This window comes from Xiphias gladius, chromosome 21, assembly GCF_016859285.1.
Source record: "Xiphias gladius isolate SHS-SW01 ecotype Sanya breed wild chromosome 21, ASM1685928v1, whole genome shotgun sequence".
In the NCBI taxonomy this organism is placed as follows: domain Eukaryota; kingdom Metazoa; phylum Chordata; class Actinopteri; order Istiophoriformes; family Xiphiidae; genus Xiphias; species Xiphias gladius.
In genome coordinates this window covers 5,919,277-5,940,367 of record NC_053420.1, presented here as the reverse complement: position 1 = coordinate 5,940,367, position 21,091 = coordinate 5,919,277, and the positions used below count along the sequence as shown (strand labels likewise).

Sequence of the window (21,091 nt, the reverse complement as noted above, 5' to 3'; positions counted from 1 at the left end):
TCGGGATGTCACATATTTCCATGAACCAATCTGAACATCTGAATCCAAACCTTATAAGAATTTGGTGTGTGGTCACTGTCAATCAAACCTGATCAAACCACAGTCGAGATGAAGTAGATTAGCTCAGAAGTTTTTGTTTGTTTAACTCTGTTTTTTTACAAACATTTTCAAACCTATAATCTAATACTCAAATTTGCAATTACGGATTTTTAGGTTATATGTTTTGGAAAGTTACAACAATGGTTTTGCACAGACCTCCCTAATCCAGCGTTGGAAGGGTGTAGGAGGAGGTAGTTTCCAAAGGTCTCCGACAATCCGACAAGCAGTTCAGACGGAGTGTAAACCCAGTTTAAGTCCAATATTCACTCTCTTTTAGCTCTTTTTTTGGTCTCCACCAACTCCTGAGGGAAATATCTAGCATTTTAGCTGCTAAATGCTCCACCGTGTTCACCAGCTGGTCTCTAACTGTGTCTGTCTGATGTTAAGTGCTGACCAGGTGGTGTACAGTGGGTTTTTAGAGCTTTTTCTCTGAAAACGGCTGCCTGCTGCAGCTGAAAACGACGCTATGAGACGCGGTGAGAGTGAACCAAAACAGTAAATTTGTGGACTGGACGGCTAAACAATGAGTTGAAACTCACTTTAAAGCTTCATAAAGCCAAGGGAAGCTGCAGATTCAGGTGATAATTGTTAGTAGGTTCATCACTACAAGCGACCCCTGTCACACTGTCACAGCGTTTTGATATATTTTTATTATAAAATTATCAGTTATGGCCGCTTTAATATCACAGAAAAATATTTCAGATTTTCATGGGCTTTAGTTAACCTCGTGGTTAACTCTTTGATCTGTCTGATAAAATGATAATGGCTACATTTAAGTACTCACTGAGCATTTGTTAGAGTTTTTTGTTTACTTTTTTGCTTCTTTGTATTGTGTTGTATTTGACCAGTTTTTGAGTTCAAGTACTGTGCAACAGACATTGCTGTGCACTTACTTTATTTTATTTTTACTTTTCTTGCATATGTAACCATGTCCATGTAACTCCTTGAGGGGTCACAAAGGAATAATACGTAAGTGTTTTAGCTCTGGGTCGGTTTCCACCTTATGTCAGAAACGTATCAACTGCAGTTTTCTAGTACATTTGGTAAAGGTAGTCCATCATTTTGGATGTAAAGATGGAATCTGAATGCCAATATCAGGATGTGACTTTTACATTTTTAATAAACTGAACAGATGAAGGATGAGACTTTGAATGTGCTATAATTCTATATGTAACAGTTCAAAAACAAGATTTTAATAAATTAAATAACTAGACCCAAATATGATGCACGATCTGCATATAGCATCAGAGGAAGTGCTGTATTAGTCATACACATCCTCTGTAAACCCTCCCAAATGATGCTGGGTGCTATTAAAGGCCATAATAGTCAGCAAACCAAATAAATGCCTCAGCTTGGGACTAAAAATATCCTTTTTCTGGTTTTTCTTTCATGGTTCAGGAAAAAGCTGTCAGACAGTAAGCTTGGTGACGTAACTGCCCAGGAACTCCGGCCGAGAAACCACAGGAATACTTCACATTCCTGCAGGGAGTAGGTCAACGTGGACCGACACACACACACACACACACACACACACACACACATCAATGGAGGTTTGTGATCCTCTACTTTGTGATCTAACACTAAGTCCTAATTTTCCTGACTTTAAACCAGAGCTCTGCTCCAAAGCTGTGAAGTGTTTTGCTCCAGCTGGATGGATTCAGTTGAAGTGTGACCTGAAACTGAATCACCTGAAACCTGCAGTTGTTACATTCAACTAATGATATTTTGATCTTAATCTTTGGCCGACGTTGTAAGGGAAAATTTTCAATGCAACTTGATGGTATAGAATTGAATTTCACCAGAGTTGGTCTATTTATTATTCTCCATAATTAACTGAAATGGCTATTGTTGCCCTACATTGAATTGTTTGAACTTTCTGTAAATGGCTTATTGAGAAAGTGGGGATGTGTTAGAATTGTGTTTAAAACAACCAAAATATTTCTTGTTCTTACAGCTACAATATACTTTAGTGTGTTATGTAATTATTTATTGGTTATACATTGATTATTAATGCTAAAATGGGGGGGGTGTATAAATGCTCCAAAATATACCAAAAGGTTTTTGACATTCATTGAGGTGTATTATACTTTATAAAACTTTATCAAATTTAATTGACAATTATGTCGTCATTCATGACATAATACTGTTGAAATAACTGTATATTATAAACATAGTTTTGCTGACCTTATTCATCAAAGGATACAAAACCCAGTCACTGTGAAGTCAAGGTACACAACGCTAATGATGTGATGAACAAGAACTAGTATTTACAGATTAAAACTTTTATCAGATATGTTGAAAGTCAATACGTGTTACTGAGTGATCTCTCTCTCCAAAAAGATGATAGACGACAAGGAGTTCAGACAGAAGTTATTTTTATTTTCAACCAATCAGCTCTGAAAACACAATCAGCAGAAAAATCTCCTTTACACCAACTGCTTTGTGACGATTTTGATCCAAAAACAAATGACAAAACACAACATTCACACGTAACCTGATGTGGGAGACATCATCACTTTAAAACTTGTCATTCATATTAAAACTCCATGACAGCTAATGGGCAATGCCATTCACTATTTACAGTGGAAAAAGTAATTACAGCATTTTGTAGTGTTGTCTTATTTATCCCACAGCGCAGTGGAAAAAGCTCTGAACGGTGGTTACCGCCAAAGCAAAGAATACCATCTTGGCCTACTGCCGCATCCATATCCCATCAGAGTTACTGTAATTACGAGCTTCCCACTTGTAGATAGCGTTCACGTCAACATCCGGGTCATCCAAGTAATTACAACTGGGAGGCTCAGATTCTTCTAAAACTCCAAAATATCTGATTTAATATGTTAGTGCCTGAAAAAACAAACAAATCAGGATGCCTCACATCAGTCAGAGACCGTTGTTATGTGTTATTTACCCCAAATTTAATGAATACGGTGTTATATATTGCCAATCCTCAGCCAACCGCGTTCACAACGGTCTTGACGACGTGAACACTGGCGAGACGTTAACATGGATATCTTTCCCATCCATCCCACATGACATGAACGTGGCATTACACACTTTGTGTTCAATGCCGTTTACTACGCTGTTTAAAAAAAAAACAGCAGACGTTCTAGTATTAAACTGGGAATTCCCTGTTGTCAGTTGTGAACGATGACATGATGATATCATGCTGGCTGCTCAAAACATGGCGATCGGCCAGTTTCTGCTTTTTTTTTATTCCTGAACGTTACAACAACAAAAAAAAATCCCTTTCCTTCACAGAGCGTATTTTGAGAAATCCTTGTCAACAATCTTTCAACAGAGAAAGATTAATATCTCATCTTTTTGTGTACATTTCAGAGGCGTAACATTTTGTAACTGACTGAGCTAGGCCAGGCTAGAAGTTTCCCCCTGTAGCCAATTTTTGTGCTAAGCTAGGCTAACCACGCCTGGATGTACAGAGATGAAGCTATAATCAATATTCAATTTGATATTACCATATTCTACTTTATGTCATCTTGACTGCTACACATAACATGGTATTGAACAGTATTGTCTATATGCTACATATTTAGCTAATCACTTATGTTATCCTTGTTTCTAAACAATTAGCATTTTGCTAGCAGCAATCCTTTCAAAAAGTAAGTGAAGGATAAAAACCAAAAGCAAATACTGGCTGATGTTGTGCTACCTGGTCGTAATACTGAATTTTATTTCATGGAAAAAAATTAAAGCTAATAAGCTTTTATTTCTGGCTTACTTGTTTTTAGGGATTTTTACAGGCAGAAACATTTGCCTCCCTTACAGTATTATAATTTTTTTTAACCTCTGTTACCAAAATTCAAAAATTTATTGGGAATATACAGTAACTAGCATGAAGCAGCGTTCAGCAGCAGCAGAGATCCACGTTCATGAAAGAGGTTAAAAGTAACAGGAGCCTGCAGTTTGACTGAAATAACACATCAAACAGAACATGAAAGAGAAAACAATTAAAAAAATTACACATTAATGGTTAGTAAAATCAAACTTTCTATTTGTACAATTAGCATAACACACAACCCAGCTTCAGTGGTGGGTATTAAAAAGAAATCTAGAAAAAAAAAAACCCAATAAAGAATCCAGCAGAGTGCTATTAATTACTAATTAGTGATATGTATTTTCAAGCTCTCAAGCCCTCAAGATTTAAACTAACCATTAAGATGAATTCTGCCTGAAATAAATGTTAACAAGTGAAACACAAATCTGCACAGATCCAAAGCTGAAATTGTTTTGTGAAGTATCTAATAAATTTATTACACATTAACTGATCATTTCTGATAATTTTTTCTCAAGTTCCTTAATCATTTTATTTATTAATTTATTTTCATTTATATTAATATTTCTCATTTTATGTGCTGATCTAATTTGTTAATTTACTCATTTGTGTCCTAAAATGTCACATCTGGTCTTCCATACTGCGAGCTGCTGCTTGTATCTGAAACACTCCAGGCTGAAAACAGCACATCTGGCTCCAGTCACTGTCAGTACTTTAAGTGCTAATAAATCCACAAACCGTTTCTTTAAGTACTTTAAACACTTTTGTGGCAAATAAAAATTTCCTTAAGTACTTGAAACACCAGAAGATTAAGCTGAACAAGTCTCCGAGTACTTCAATGTCAGCTAAATGTCTTAAGTATTTTAAACACAAATATATCAACTTGACATTTTTTTCTACTTATTCTGTATTATTTATTCATTACTTTCTTTTCTGTCTAAAAAGCGCTAACCAACCATGGTTGATATTAGTATGTGCTTCTGTATTAATATATTTTTTGTCTTGTCTTGTTTTGTTTTTGAGCAGTGCCACAACGTCGTCAAACTGGTGTCTCAGTGCTGGCAGGGTGTTTCCAGGTTTTGTCCGCACTTCCAGCAGCAGTGATGATGATGATGCCATGTCCGTCCGTCTTTTGCAGTATGAAAAGACTGGCAGAAGATCAACTGGGAGGGTGGGGCAAGAGAGAAGATAAGTAATTAATAATAGTAAATAAACATTGTTATTTAACCAGTGTTTTTAGGTCTTAGGTACACTCCAGACTGTAAGTATCTGGACAGTTACACATTTTTTTTAATGTTCTTTAGTTCTCTGAGCTTCAGCATATTCGATTTGAACTAAAATAATGGATACTACATCAAAGTGCCAAGTCTCAGCCTTAATTTGAGAAAGTTTACATCAATATAGAAAAAACTGTGTGGGATATATAGACCTTTAAAAACATAGTGCCCAAATTTTTGGGGTCTCAAAAGCAATTGGACACTTGGCTACCAAATGTTTCTTGGGCAGCTGTGTGTCGTTTCCGTGTTAGTTCGTGTGGCTCGGAGCTGGTTGAGAGTTGAGAGTTGGCTTTTAGATTGACTGTCCATAAAAAGAGTGAAGAGGTGACCGTGCAAGTGAAGAAGATAATAATGAGCTTCAAAAAAAAGTAAGAATCTATCGGAGGGACACCAAAGGTAGTTGGACCGCCGAAATCAACAGTTGGGTACACTCTTAAAAAAGCAGGTGTGTATAGGAAAACTAGAAAATGGCAAACGAGCTGGTAGACCGAAGATGAGCAGGAAATCATTGGCATGGTGAAGAAACCCGCTTTATGTCTTACTTCTTTTCACCTCAAAAATGAACCAAATATGTAATTTGCCCAAACGTTTGCACACAACTGTCCATAGAATCGTAGTGTATAGTGTAACATGGTATGATATTGTATCGCATGGTATTGGATGGTATGGTCGTCCTTGTTCTAGATTACTGTAATGTTCCTCTCACAGCTGATCCTCTGTCTGGTGTTAACCTTGTTTACTGTGATGTCGTCTCACCTCGTCACAGCCTGAGCATCGCGGCCAAACCGTCTGACAGTAGTGTCGTCCGCAGAACAGTTTCTGTTTGGACCAGAAGTAGACCAGATCCACCAATCCCTGGCCACACTCTGAACACACGAAGCAGGTGGGATGCCACAGGGCGCTATGGTAACCTGCACGCTCAGCATAAACAGCTGGACTCTCCGTGGCAACCTGACCATGGCAACCAGTGCACCGCTAGAGGATAGAGAGAGGACAGAATATGAAAATGCAAGGTCATGTGCCAAACTACTGGGACAAATATTGTTTAAATGAATGGGGTTGGAACCATTAGAGGGATTTATATAGATTTAAAATATGAGTAAACATGTAGGCCTTTAACAAACTTGTTAGTCATTGGTTTACTCTGACGAGGTTTAGCCTCTGTCATTCCTATACGTAAGTGGAAAACCTGTTGTGCTGATCCCTTTGAACTTGGATAGAAACATACAACTGTTTTTGATGGAAACAGCACCACAAAAGTATACCGCAGAATGTCTCAGGTGCAAATAGGTGTGAATCAGGTGGGGGCAGTAGTGTGATAAGGTCTATTAGGAGTGAGATTTTAGGCGTCCAGAATCCAAACGTGAAAGAGGGGATTCTACAGTAATTCTGGACCTACTGTGGTGGTCCACCATTTCGGTGGTTGCAAATCCAATCAAATTATCCCAAAAGTGGGTGTAAACAGGGCAGAGTTGACACCAGTGATTGTTTAAGGTCTTTTTGTGGTGACTTCAGGCTTTTAGCAGTATCTTATAATGAGGGAGGGCAACCTGAAGAATAACTGAATCAAAATAAGTGGACTGAACTTGATATGCGCAGAGGTGGAAGAAGTATTCTGATCATTTATTTAAATAAAAGTGCCAATACAATTCATTACAAAATCCCTTACAAGTAAATGCCCTGCATTCAAAGTCCTACTTGCTAAATGTAAGTTTCTGAAGTCGCTACATAGCCAACGTTAGCTATAACAGCTGTTTACTTACTAGTCTGGAAGAAATGTGAGTTCAGCATCAAATTTCATTCCTTTACTCACCAGCTCTATTCAAGAGCAGTGGAAAGCAACGCCAATGTTAACTCTTGTTTTGCTTCTAATTCAATTACTTCCTTTCTTCTGCTTAAGTTAGCATGCTAACCAGCTAGCCCCAGCCTGTCCCGTCTCGTAATACCACTTTGCGATTACAGTGAGTCGCTGTATCGTCCACTCTGCCCTGAGTCTAACATGAGGGGATGAAGAAACAGCGCTGCCCAGAGGGCCTACTCTAACCTCTTCTCTTGTAAAAGCAACGATGGCTGAAGCTCTTGACAAGCAACCATTATCACCATCACCACCAACCGCTACCGGCAAGAAACCATGTTTGTCGGCAGAGAAAACTTACATATAGCCCCTTTAAGCACCAGGGTCAAGCCCCTCTAAAGGGTCACAAGATAAATCTGAGGGCTGATGAGATGTTTAATGGGAGAGAAAAGTCGAAAAAACAAATTTCTGATACACAAATCTTTCTTTATATTTTGGACTTTTCTCTCATCTTTGCTTTTAGAGAAATGTTAGATAATTTTACCTTTTTGGGGCCTCTAACAGTTATTTAAGTCAAACCATCTGAGAAGTTTAGAGCAGAAAATGTCTCTCTGGTGGAGCAGCTAACAACTCATAGACATCTGAAACATGCCAAGGAACCCCAAACAAACGTTGCTTTTTTTAAGGGGTCACGAGTCAAAAAGGTAACTTGTAACTACGGGTGTCATAAATGTATTGGAGTAAAAAGTTTGATGTTTCCCTTTGAGCCGTTGTGGAGCAGAAGTATAAAGTAGCATAAAATGGAAATGCTGAAGTAAAGTACTCAAGTACCTTATTTGTACTTGAGTACTTGAGTAAGTATACATAGTAACCTTCCTCCACTGGACATGCATCTTCTGAAGTTTCCTATGTGGCTGGTGTTTTGTCTTCAATTTGACCAAAGTGGTTTTCTTGAGTCCATTTGGTATTTTTAGTGACACACCATGAACGTGACGGAGCAGCAAGTAGTTACCAGAAATTAAAATTCAAAAGATGTCATGGCGCCTTATTTACTCACAAATTCAGGCCTGATGCTGTCGTCTGTGCCGTTGGTGGAACCAGTAGCGGAGGAGGCGCTGCCAGGGTCCGAGCCGTGGTCCTGGTGCTCCAGAACATCTTTCTTGTCGCTGTTGCTGCGATCCTTGGCTTCCTTTGCTGTCCTCTGAATGGCTGCTTCCCTCAGAGCTCCGCCCTCACCAGGTAAGGCCACCTCCCCGACGCCCAGCACCTCCTGTTTGTAGTGTTTCACAAACAGCAGCATAGAAGAAATCTGCAAGAAGACGTTGGAGGCGTTAGAGATCAGAGTCAACCTATAAAAAGAAGACATTGTTTCATCAGACTTTTCCATCAAGTTGTTTTTCAACCGCAAAAACCAGGATTAGATAACTGATTTAAGTAATTTTTGTTTGCTGACACAACTGATCAGCAAGCACCTTTTTGATAGCTAACAATAATTGGGTTGTTAGCAATGGAGGTCTCTAGTGTGGGGAATGAATTGAAACAGATTTAAGCTTTCTCGATCTAATGTTAGTGTGTTGTCCGTGTTGTTGAAGATCATGAGTAATAAGCAGTGTTCAGTCCTGGCAGGGTACTGTACCTCCTCCTCACTGGCCAGGCTCTGACACTTCATGGGGTCCTGATCGTAGGCGGGGATCTGGCTGAGGAGTTGCCTGCGTCGCTCCAGCGCTCCATCTGTCCCCAAGACTGGACGTTGACTCTCCGGGATGAGCTCCATGTACTGCATGGCCTGGGGAGGGGGGGGGGTGTATTTTAGTTTTAGTTAGTTCACACCAAAGGGACACGTCAGCGCCACGTAAGTACTACTGAAACATCCATCCGTTCAATCCGCAACGACTACGACCTTCTTTATGGCATCTCTGTTCTCAGAAGCATCTGCTCTGCCAGCAGCACATAGGGACGGCAGGAGGCCAAACTGTCCTCACCAGGCTGAGAAATATCAGAAACTTTCCGGAGAGAATAGTTTTACACTCGGCTCCATGAGCAGTACACTCAGTCGGCAGTTTGTTAGGTGCACCTAGCTAAAAGTAATACAACAGTCCTGCAATAAATCCCTCCTTCGTGAAGGTTATGATGATCAGATTGCGTTGAAACTGTTCTAGAGAGGTGATGATTCAACTTTGTGTTCATTTTGGAGGCTGTCGTTTGCGGTGCTGTTTAATTGGATCTCTGTATAATGCAAAACAGGTCAACAGTACTAGGTGTACCTAATAAACTGCCAGCTGAGTGTATATGCCCTCAGTTAAACTAAAAAGCTCACACCGAAACTGGGGACCCGCCATCTTTTTAGATTTACTTAATAGGTTCACAACATATAGATAGCAGCGAGATTTGTGTGATTCAAACGTCTGCCTCTGAAGACTACGCTTCACTAAGTAAAAAGGATAAGGAAAATAGACTCTGAGTAAAAAACACCTTGACGTGTTTCCTCTGCTCGGTTGACTGATGAGAAATGTGGTGAATGAGTGCGCCACGGTGAGGTCGTGACTCACAGTGACTCACAGAAAAAACGTAACAAAGACGAAACAAAGAACACGCTGAAGATTTTTAGAGACAGATCTGGAGTCAGCCGCTGTGCTGGGTCTGTCTCTGCAAGTCCAGCCACAGCAATGTTTCCCGCTACTCCCCTGCTGCGCTGCAGTGCTCAATGATCATGGTCTTCCTCATAATTATAGGCTGTGAAACCTGAAACATACTTGAGCCTGTTGTTAATGGAAACCAGACAGTCTAGACTTTTTTGACAGGCAGAGAGGGCTGCATAAACTGAACTGAACTGAGCTGAACTGAGCTGAACTGAACTGAACTGAGCTGAGCTGAGCTGAGCTGAACTGAGCTGAGCTGAACAAACCAGTGAGTAAAGCGGTAAATCCCAGAGGACTGGAAGAAAGATTTCTCATGCTGACAACAAAATCTATATTTGCATTCATCAAATATAGCTTATGCATGTACAGTATATGCCTGTATACTGTATTTCAGTCATGTACTTGCTGTTTGCTATACGGTGGTGAAAGTGTTAACCAGCAACCAGGGATTGATGCCAAGAACCAAGTCTTAAATTTGTTCCAGTTCCGTACCAGAACTGTATCCCAGAATGGTCTGAACCTCAATACTGAGAAACTCGTACATGCAACACGTGGTCGCGTCTGACTTGGCGCCAATCGCAGGCAACCGGTTTCCTGTCCAACGGGAAACATGCCGGTAAGATCCGTTACGATTAGTCAGGCATGTAGCCCGATGTTTAAAAGATAAAAAAGACACAGTCTGGTTTAAAAAAAAAACATACACCAACATCATTCCTACTGGTAAAGACTCACAATACAAATGAAATCTGCACTTTAAGATTCAATACAGTATTTTATTCAAGTAATATCTAATGAATGTTTACAAAAGGTGGTTCCGGCTGGTAATTTAAACATCTGCTTGATCAAAGGTTTAGATCACCTGCTTAAACTGAGGTTTATTTAAAACCTGACTTATTTTGTGTGGTTACTTTGTGCATGTTTTTTTTTATACCTCTACCTCACACTGATCCTCACCAGTTTCTGGTTGAGGCCCGCCGGCGCCCAGTCGTACGTCGTGGTGTTGAAGGTCGGGTCTTTGCGCGACACCACCGGATTTGTCACGATCATACGGTTCCTCTTGTACATGCGAAGGCCGCCACCGCCTTTGACCTTCGCTGTCAAGTGGGAGCAGGGCGAGTCCGCGAGCAGGCGTCCCATCTGCTGGTCATCCTCCAGATCACCTCCGGGGGCGTGGTCGACCGCGCTGCAGCCGCAGGCTACACAGGCTTTCCTGCGTGGCGGAGAGGGGAAGATGAACGGGGAGGATGGGAGAAAAGAAGGTACTGAGCTATGAACGAAAACAAAAATCACGTTACGTAACCAGCTTTTTGAGAATTTTTAAGAATTAAAGGCCATTAAAGGATTTTTATTTAACTGGCTGATCCTCACCAGTTTATACTGGCTAAAATATGCAAAACCACTAGCATGTGTCTGTCCAGGGAGGAATGGAGAAACCGCTGGGACTGCGTCCAGCACTTTCCTTTTTCCTCTTTTCATTCCTTTCATTGTTTGTGATTTTGTTTCATTTTTGGGGCAGAGAGCAGTTCAAAAAAAGGGTGTTGTACCTCCAAGAATGTGGCTGTAATCCAGAGCAGTTCTCTTTACAAATGAGACACACCGCTGCTACACCTCCTCCTCCTCCTCCTCCACCACCTGCACCGCCTGCACTCTGCTTTATAGACATCTGAGAGGAGACAGGAGAAACCAAAATACAGCAAAAAACACAATGATGGATGCACGTCTGTTACATTTTCACAGCATTTATATAACTCAGATCCCGGGAGGTACAGTCCGCTTAAGTTTCTACATCATAAACATCCAAACAGTGAGAGCGTCAAAATAAAAACTACAGTTACCAGCTGTTTTATGAAATCACAGAGACTTTAAAAAAAAAAAAGAAGAAACTATATATTTGTCAGCTGCTTCTAAAGACACAATACGTTTGGTTGGTTGTTTGGCCGGTGGGCTTTGGGCTGAGCACCGCAGACATAGCAAGGAAGTCAGGAAGTTACATTGTTGGTTTCGGTCTCTACATGGGATCTGTTGACGATAAGAAAAATGTAGACCAACACCAGGTTTATCCTGTTCATGAATATTATGAGACTGCAAGTAAAAATATTACCTGCTCTATCTTAACTTTGACTTAGTATCTCATGTCAGATTAGCACTTTTGTTATTGTCATTCCAAACACTTGAAGCATTTTAAACCATCTTTTTTCCTGGTGAAAATGGGCTTCCATAAATCTGACTCTGTTTGATTCCTCCCTATCTGATGCGGAACCCACCGTGACCGTGAATTACTGCACTTTTCCCAATGCTTTACGGAGGACCTTTTAACGGGAGTTTTTCAGGACAGTTCTTAACTTGAGAGTGAAAGTAAAACCCTGAGTAAAATATGAACAAAAGCACTGAGCGCGAAAGTTCATTCTTGACTTTGGAAATAGTGGTGTGACGAAATAATCTCAACTCACCTCCACTCACTGGCTCTTTCCAGAGGTTTTAACAAACTCCCTCTGCTGATGAGGACCATGAGGTAACCAGAACAATTTCCCCTCAGACTTTACCTCAAAACTGAACAGGTGTGACAGTAGCTTGTGTGATCGAAATGGTGATTTGCTGAACTGTCCGTAAAAAAATAAAGCCAGACACACACACACTCAGAGCTGACGGAGAAGACGTTGGGATGAAGAAAAAATAAATCCCTCGCTTTCCTAAAGTGACAATCAAGATTAAGACGTGTGAGTAAGTTTTTGATGAGAGACAAGAGCAAGTGTGTTGAGCATTTCTCAGTGAGCGTAGGAGGAAGAGAAGGGAGTGAACACACACATACACACGCACATGCATATGCACACACACACACACACACACACACACACACACACACACACACACACACACAGGGTGGATGAGCTCATTGGTCCACCCGGTGATATCATCTGTACTGACAAACCCTCCAGAGTCTTATCTGTGATCCGAACACCTAATTTTTCAACTCCTCCTCCTCAGCTCTACAAACTTAAAGTCTTTTTCTCCTCTTTCATGTTTTCAAGTGTCCCGCTCCGTCTTCTAAATTCACTCCTCTCCATGGTTAGGGAGCGGGTTAGGTGTAGGGTCGAAGGGGTGGGTTATGGTTAGGGTTAGGGTAAGTCTCCAGGAAATGAATCAAAGTCAATGTAATGTCCTCTGATGTAATGGAAACATGACTGTGTGTTTGTGTGTTTTCGAGTGTGTGAGTGTGTGTGTGTGTGTGGGGGGGGGGCAAACAACACCCTCAGAGATGACGGTGTTTTTAAAGCCTCTGGCATGAAACCTGACTACTGTTCTGCTAAAACAACCTGGTACCATTTGTCTGACAGACTGATGGACTGTCCACCTGTCAATCTGTCACCAGGTACCAACAAGCCTCTCTCTCCGAAGGGAGACGTTCATGCACATGATATATCGTATATCTGTATAGAGAGAAGCACAAGCTCTTACAGAATGACGAACCACAAAACAACAGCCTCCACCTATCAAGTTTCAGTCTTTGCGGCGGGGATTTGCTCACATTCAGCCACAAGAACATCAGAGAGGTCCAGCCGGGGGTGTTGGGCGTTAAGGGGCCTGGCTCACAGTTCAAGCCAACGGTGTTGGATGAGGTTGAGGTCAGGGGCTCTGTGCTGACCAGTCAAGCTCTTCAAACACCAAATCGGGAAAAAACCATGTCTTCAGGGAGCTGGCTTTGTTCACGGCGACACTGTCGTGTCTGACGGGACAAACTGTTGCCACAACGTTGGAAACACACTACTGTCCAAAAATCTGTAGCATTAAAGGGGAAGTTTTTTTTAGGAAATACGCTTATTAGCTTGTTCTGGCTGAGTTAGGTGAGAAGACTGATACCACTCCCATGTCTGTGCATTAAATATGAAGATTTATAAGATATAATGCATTCATCACTGAGCTTTAGGGGAACTGGAAGCCAGTTTTTTTTGTTTTTTTACCTCTGAGCAGAACCATTCCAGCTGTTTCCCCCCGTTTCCAGGCTTTATGCTAAGGTAAGCTAACGGCTGCTGGCTGTAGCTTCATATTTAGTGTACAGGCGCGACAGTGGTATCAACCTTCCCATCTAACTCCGAACAAGAAAGCCAACGCGCGTATTTCCCAAAATGTCTAACTGTTACTTTAAAGATTTTCCTTCACTGGGAGCAGGGGACCCTGACCAGGATCACTGAAGTATGTGGACAGGTCTGTCCACATACTTTTGGCCATATAGTGGGTTTTTTTCTATACACAAAAAGGAAACTCCGGCTTTTGTTGTTGCTCACATGTCTAATATTAACGGGGTCAGTTGTCAGAGGGCGGGACATGTCACACATTATCAGAAGAGCGACGGGCGGTCATTAGCAGCGAGGCAGGACAGAGGAGTGCGTTTAGAGGTGTGAAGTGTGTGTGTGACGGCGGAGACGCCGCTGATCGGCCCGTGTTGAAAAGGTCACAGTGATGACGGCTGGAATAGAAACAGCTGAGGAAGAACAGGACTTCATTACATCCCTCTGGTCTCACGCAGACTGTGCCGGTTTGTTATTACATCACTGGGCTAACACTAGTTAACGGTCACCAGCACTGGTGCGTTTTGTGACTCATCCATGAGCCTTACATCTTTGGCTCATGTTTGTATTTCGTACGCACGCTGAGACTTCCCGTGAAGGCCAGTTTGCCTGAAAGGCATTTGTTTCACGGTGACCTCGCCAGTGACTCACTGTGACTCTGGTGGAAGGAGCTGCATAGTTACAATAAGACCAAACGTGACCCAAAAGTCCCTCCAAATAAGAAATGAGCTTGTTACTCAGCCTGAAACCGGGGCCTGATTATGTTCACAGGAAACGTTTTGTTTTGTTTTTTTGTGAACAAATGAAGTGCTATGTTTATTTAGGGCAGCAGAGTCACCGGGAGGTGGACGGGATGGATGGTGGACACACACAGAGAGCACGACTGTCCCACCGGAGACCGGGGTTCACGTAATGCTTTTGGTTAAATGTAAATAAACACCTTGCGTCTAAGGTTAATGTGAACTTTCTCTGAATTAAACCGGACCAGGATCTTCCCCTAACCTTAAAGTGGTAATCTCGAAGGTTTTCTTTTAAATAAATGTCCGTTAGGTCACTATCTATCGCCGCAAGAGGTAAAACAATGGTGACTGAGCCTCTGGCCCACTGACTAAATTATTGCAATACTTATATATTTGCAGTATTAGGAACTGGGAGTCTGTGGTGACACTCCAGGAAAAAATGCTGTGTTAAGTTACACAAGTTTACTTTTATCATGAAGTAGTCACAGGAAATGCCATGTGTTTGTCATTGAGCGCAGCACTTACTGCTATCATCCATCAGAAATGCGTCTGCAAAACGAGACGACGGTCATTTTCATTTGCATTTTTGGGCAGTGGATCAGGTTTGAACTATTGCAGGCTGCGATGGAACAAGAAGGAGCTGCCCCAGCGAGCTGTTGGATGAAGAGGTGACCGACTCCCTTCGCTGTGTCCCTGCTGCGAGCAGACCCATGTCCTGCGCAGCACAGATTTCAGATCACGGTTGCTCACAGAATGAAGGAAAACGGGCCAGTTATCGCCTGACTTCTTTATTAAAAAGACAAGCGTTTGTTGTGCTGCCCCCAGAGTTCTGTGACCTGTGGTGTTAAACCACATTTGCTGTTGCCACACGTGACTACAGGTGACATCAAATCCACCCGGACTGAAATCTTGGAGACTGCCACTTTGACCAAGTGCTATGACTGCCTGAACGTAGCCATAAAAAACGTTTAATAATGCTGCGGCTGCTACAAGCGGATATTGTGCTGCAAGATCAGATACTTTGGCAAAAACAAATATGTTGTCTGTGAACATTTTGTTGATACGTTCAGCATCTACATATTTGCGACTTGCCAAGTAAGCAAATTAACAACATATCCTCATTAGGTTAATAGAAAACATAATCCGGTTGCAGACGTTTCCTACAAAAACTTATTCACCGTGGCTGTTTAGTTGCATATAAACGTTATTTCATTATGTCTTATTTATTCTCTCTTTTTTTTTTTTTTTTTTAAAGGGTTTTGGTATCCACAGGGATCGTCTCAGCCCTCACGTTTTGGCCGCTCTATGTCGGGTCCCTGGTCAGCAGCAGACAACAGAGACATTTCGTCCTGCATGGTCCACGGTACAAAACAAACTGGGACTGGCCTCCGAGATGGAAATCTGAAACACTGAACGATTCGAAACTCGAAACACAAACATTTATTCTGTCGACTGTCACTGCCGACCTTCAAATCGGTATGACAGAGTTATCGCGACCGCAAATACTGAACGGCGCCCGGTGTTATAAATTGCTGGGGCTGAGAGCTTGGTGAGAGCCGGACTAGAAATGCGTTTTTTCAGAAAGAGGGAAACGCGTGGCAGCTCTATATTTAGCAGCGCGATAAGATGAGCATGTCGTGGGCCGAGACTCGCTGAGTAACTCCAAACACGTCGGCTATGTGAAGGACAGAGCCGCAGGAAATGCAGTGAGATAAGAGGCCGGAGGTCAGAGAGGGGTGAGTCAACCTGCTGAGCCCAGACCTCTGTGACACGGCATCCCGGATATTTCCTGTTGTTTTCCGCTTAAACCCGACGATGTCTCACAAATGAGCTGGTATTTACAGAGCACCTTGTGGCTTGTTTTTCAATATTCAAAAGTGTGAACAAATGGGATATCAGAAAAAGAAAGGAAGGGAGAGGCGGACATTAGAGTGATTTTTACTGTTGCCCATATATACTTGAATACATTTTTACTTTAATTCTGTCCAGAAATGAAACTGAAAGGTTCCTCAACCACAGTTTTGATGACTGATCAACCGCTACGTCACTTTTAAAGTAAAACTGTCAAACAATCCCCAGTTCCAGTTTGTCATTTGTGAGGATTTGCTGGTTTTCTTAGTCTTATGTGATAGTAAATTCATTTTTTAATATATTAAACTGTTGGTGAAAAAAAGAAAAAACCAAACAGGAAATTTAATTTGGCTTCAGAGAAAACGGTTACAGACGTTTTCACTGTTTTCTGGCATTTCAGAAACAAGGTTGAGAAAATAATCAGCAGATTAACCGATAATGAAATTCATTTTTAGTTGCAGCCGAACTCAACTTTATCTAGTCTCAGGGTTTTTCTTTGGTAGTTTGGTTACATGGGAGTCCCCCCCATAACCCTGAAACCCAGAGCGCGGGGGCCAATGCAGGGCTGAGGATCGAACCCACGACCTCAAAACCTCTGAAGAGTCTTGCTCCTCAGGTGCCTTGCCACTTGGCCACCATGACCTGCCGCAGTGGACTCGACCCAAAGCAGAGTCTTAACTAAAACACTCAGCGTGTCAGAGGAAACTCCGAGGTTCCATTTTTACGAGGCTCAGTGGATTTTGACGTCCAACACCCAACCGAAGAGAAGCTCCCACCTCAATCGGCAGCGTGGGCCGTTCGTTTGCGACCATTACACACCAGTGGTACAGTGTCTGGTTCAAAACCGGCCTGATTTTGGAGCCTGGAGCATCAGATCCCAGTTTTCTGCGATGTGCCCCACCCCACCCTCCAGAGCGACGGAAGCAGTGGGTTGTATTTCTTTTTTGTTTTTTCAAAATGACAACAAATAGTGGCCCAAACTCGCCGGGCAGATCCTGACAGTCCGCCGTTGGTAAAAAATGTGTGTATGTGTGTGTGTGTGTGTGTGTGTGTGCGTGTGCGTGTGTGTCGGGGTATTTCCATCCCGGTGATGGGAGTTTTTCCATCTCCAGAGTATAAAAGGGGGACGGGGGGATCAAAACCTCGACAGGTGACACTGATCCGTCAGGTTATCTGATGTGACCTCTGGACGGGCAACCAGAGGCTGAATTAGAGGGGATCTGTGGGGGACAAACGCCTGCCAGAGCAGACCCAGCGGGGGGGGATCAGGTCCTCATGGTCATGGCTTAGTTTCAACGACTGAATTAGAAATTGGATGTGAGCAAGCCGGAGAGATTGATCCAAACTGGCTTTTTAAATATCTTTAACAGTAGAACATACGTGTAAAAATGTATCTGAAAAAAGAGTAAAGGAAAGAAAGTTGACTGAAAACTTACAGGAAACTAGAATTTTCCACAAAATGATTCCCACTCTTCACGTCAGGTTTTTATTTGGGCTTGTTGATTAGAGGTCCACTGTCTTGCCTGTTGACACCTGGGCTTCCTCCTTTTTAACGAGGTCCCGTATCCAAACGTTTGGGCCTAAATCACACGGTACATCTCATCTGTCTAGTAGCCAAAGATCTGTAGGTGCACGGTCGACGGCGTCGGTCGATTCCAAAATGTTCGAGAGGAAAACGGAGTGTGTGAGCTGTACGATCTAATCAACGGAAAGTGAGTCTCAGGTTCTGTGCAAATTACGACGATTTAAGTGGGTTAATTCACGGAACTGAATTAAGTGAAATGCGTCAACAAAGGCCCTGAAATGTTCTGGTGTACAGATGAGCAAGCATTTGAAATGGCTGTTTAATTCTGAGGTTTAAAGTTTTCCAACTTTATTTAATGTATTTTAATTAGTATTTACCCAGATTTCTCCAGCACCATATAGCATTTGTTTTTGCCAACGATTTATGAAATCTGAAGCAGAAAATGATGGTCTGAAGACCCGATTGTGAAAGATGCTTAAGTCGCTCCACTTCCGGACTTTCTCTGTTGTTTGGAAATCTATTCACAGGTCACAAAGAAGAAGTGTACTGGAAATTTGCATATGGCATGTTTGAAACACATTTGTGTTCCTCAACTCTGCTCATCCTGCTCTCATGCTGTACCTTAGGAAAGGGATTCAAATGTGCTTTATTAAGCTTTTTAAGAAATACGCTAAAACATGAGCGCGTGTTCAGCAGCGTTACCGGTCCCTGGTCCTGGCACGTGTGAACTCATGGTGTCCTGCGGGCCCAACGCAGGCTGGACGCAAAAATAAACATTTCATCCATTCATTCGTCCATTCATATAAAACACCAGGGCCTAGAAATTAGATTGGAGAATGGCATCAAGCTTGGACGAGGCTTTTAACAGCAGCTCCCAGAGCTTCTGACAATGTCACGGAGAGGGACGCGTCGCAAAGTAAAACAACCCCCCGGTCCTCTGACTGATTGACGCCGTCGCAGCGCCACCTGAATAACGAAGTGAAACAAAACGCCCGTTAAGTCCGAGGACTCGACTGCCCTGATGGAAGAGAGGGAGGCATGTGGACAAATCCACTTCCAACTCGGAGCTGACATTGACGTTTTGAGACGCCTTACATTTCTGCACGTAGACAGACATTTCAGTCAGTGCAGTCTCCTTATTGAGAGACAAGTGCTTTTCCAAACCCTCTGCCTCTTGAATAAGAGTTTCAGCTGTGTAGCCGTAAATGTCCCTGTCCTGAGCTCCCGTCCATGTCGGCCAGCGTGCGTGCGTGTGTGTGTGTGTGTGTGTGTGTCAGCGGTCCGACTCCCGGGTCCCCCCTCGGCTCTCTCTGCCTCTGCTCTTCCAGAACAATGGGACTTTTAAATCCCTCTCCCGTCCAGCACGCGTTCCTCCCTTCCCCGCCCACGGACGCTCCTGCCGCCGCTCTGCTCCGCCGGCTCCCCGCAGCCCACCGCAGCTCCCCGCAGCCCACCGCAGCTGAACCGTCTAGACTTTCACCTCATTCCGGCCGAGCAGCATCAACTCTCTTCTTCTCTTTTAACTCTCACCGCAAAAATCTTTTTTCACTTCTCCACCTGGCCCCACGTCTCACTTTCACAGTCAGCCTTCCCTCTTTTCTGTCTCTTTACTTTTTCTACTCTTGTACACCCGCAACAACGAAACTCACCTTTCTCGTCTTCGGGCCGCGGACCGCTGCGCTCTCTCTTTTTCTTCCGCTCTTGCCTCCCGATCCGTCCGGTTGCCAGCTCTCCCTCTCCACCCTCCGGAGCGTGAACCGAGCAGGTTGCTTCACCTCCTGACTCTGCTCCAACACGCCGCTGAGGGGAAACTGGTTTGTCTCCCGGCAGCGAAACGGCGGTTCCCTCGTTCACCTCCGCGTTTTGCTGCGCACTCAATTCACTCTTGGCTTCGCGAAGTTCTCCAGGTACCTGCAATGTTACGGCCGTAGACCCTTCTGGGCGCTAATCAGGGAGATTTACGGTCTTACAAACAGCAGCTGCACTGCTGGCAATGACTCCCGCTCTATGCTGCAGAAGATCAGTCCGGCCCTGGTCTTCAGCGGACTGGAGGACTACCTGGAGCAATGAGGCCTGACTGGACTGTTGGTGTTTTTAATCTGAGACAAAGAGCCCTGAGGGATTCCCTGCTCACACTCCGGCAAGCCAATCGGAGCCAGTCTGAAAAAGTGCTTGGCCAATAGGAACACCAGAGAGTCCTCCTCCTCCTCCTCCTCCTCCTCTCATTCTTCTACTTTTCAGTGTGTGGCTCAGAAGAATGTAGACCACAGCGGCAAACAGAGCCAAACTGGGATGAACACAGCCGGGCAGGACACTGGTCCAACCTGAGGGCCAAATGGTGCTCAACGTGGCCAGGCATGGAGGCTCACGGCCCAGGCAGACCCAAAAGAGGGATAAAGGGATCCAGGGCCATGCAGGGGCTAAACAGAGCCAGGCATGGCCAACAGGGATTTAGAACCGAGGCCAAACTGAGCCAAATAAAACCAAACAGGGCTCAACAGAGCCAGACAGAGCCTGGCGGGGCCAAAGCTGGGCTAATGACAGTCAGACAGGGCACCTGGGCTAAACACAAGCGGGCAGGAAAAAAAACAGGGTTAAAGTCAGCCAGACGGGGCCACATAGGGCTCAACAGGACCAGGCAGGACCAGACTGCATCTCATTGTTCGTTGCTATTTTTAGCTAAGTTAGAGGCGTGGTTCCATGGATGGCTGGTCCACCACTTTGGTCCAGACTCAAATACCTCAACAACTATCGCCGTGAAGTTCTGTACAGACACTCACGGTCTCCAGAGCATGAAACCTAATGACTTCGGTGATCATCTGACTTTTCGCTGTAGCGCCACCATGGGGTCGATTTCAAGTGAAATGTATCGATAGCTACTGCATGCATTGCCGTGAAATTCGCCGTTCACATCTCTCTCGGGAGTAGTTGTAATCACCGTGGTGATCCTCTGACGCCATCGAGCGCAGTTATCTGGTCAAAATCTAAATTTGTCCGATACCTTGCATTATGACCAGATAAATACCTGCATCCCACAATCCCACCCGCCTCAGGTCTGCTTTGTGTTTAACGTCTATTAGCAAATTTTACCATGCTAAACTAGGACGCTGGAAACCGTAAACTACCTGCTAAAACTGAGCATGTTAGTATGCAGCTAATACCGAGCAATACCGTGTTGGACCACACAGGATGGCAGCCTTGACCAGGCGTTACAACCCAGAGGGGCGCTGTTTCACCCCAACAAAATAGAGAAGATATGCAGCAACAGTTAAATCTGAAGTTTTTGCAGTGTGACAAAGAAGGTT

The 21,091-nt window shown here is 43.4% G+C and overlaps 1 protein-coding gene across 2 annotated transcripts; it reads right to left on the bottom strand.

The window, feature by feature from the left end:
* Positions 1-2,457: 2,457 nt before the first annotated feature.
* On the bottom strand, positions 2,458-19,806 carry lmcd1 (LIM and cysteine-rich domains 1). Of its 2 annotated transcripts, none has more exons than XM_040115771.1 (7): positions 19,436-19,806; positions 11,148-11,266; positions 10,558-10,813; positions 8,601-8,750; positions 8,022-8,273; positions 5,926-6,144; positions 2,458-5,055 (listed from the first exon to the last, which is right to left on the bottom strand). In XM_040115771.1, exons 2-7 carry the CDS (start codon positions 11,264-11,266, stop codon positions 4,945-4,947), a joined length of 1,107 nt encoding a protein of 368 aa, XP_039971705.1. In that variant the 5' UTR covers positions 19,436-19,806; the 3' UTR covers positions 2,458-4,944. The 2 variants fall into 2 exon arrangements, with proteins under 2 accessions (XP_039971705.1, XP_039971706.1); XM_040115772.1 differs by lacking the exon at positions 19,436-19,806 and adding an exon at positions 12,054-12,343.
* Positions 19,807-21,091: the final 1,285 nt, after the last annotated feature.

Coding starts and splice junctions, on each gene's coding strand:
- lmcd1 (XM_040115771.1), bottom strand. CDS start 11,266: ATGTCTATAAAGCAGAGTGCAGGCGGTGCAGGTGGTGGAGGAGGAGGA. Junction 8,751..10,557: donor CGGGCCTCAACCAGAAACTG/GTGAGGATCAGT, acceptor CCCCCTCCCCAG/GCCATGCAGTACATGGAGCT. Junction 8,274..8,600: donor GCCTGGCCAGTGAGGAGGAG/GTACAGTACCCT, acceptor GTCTTCTTGCAG/ATTTCTTCTATGCTGCTGTT.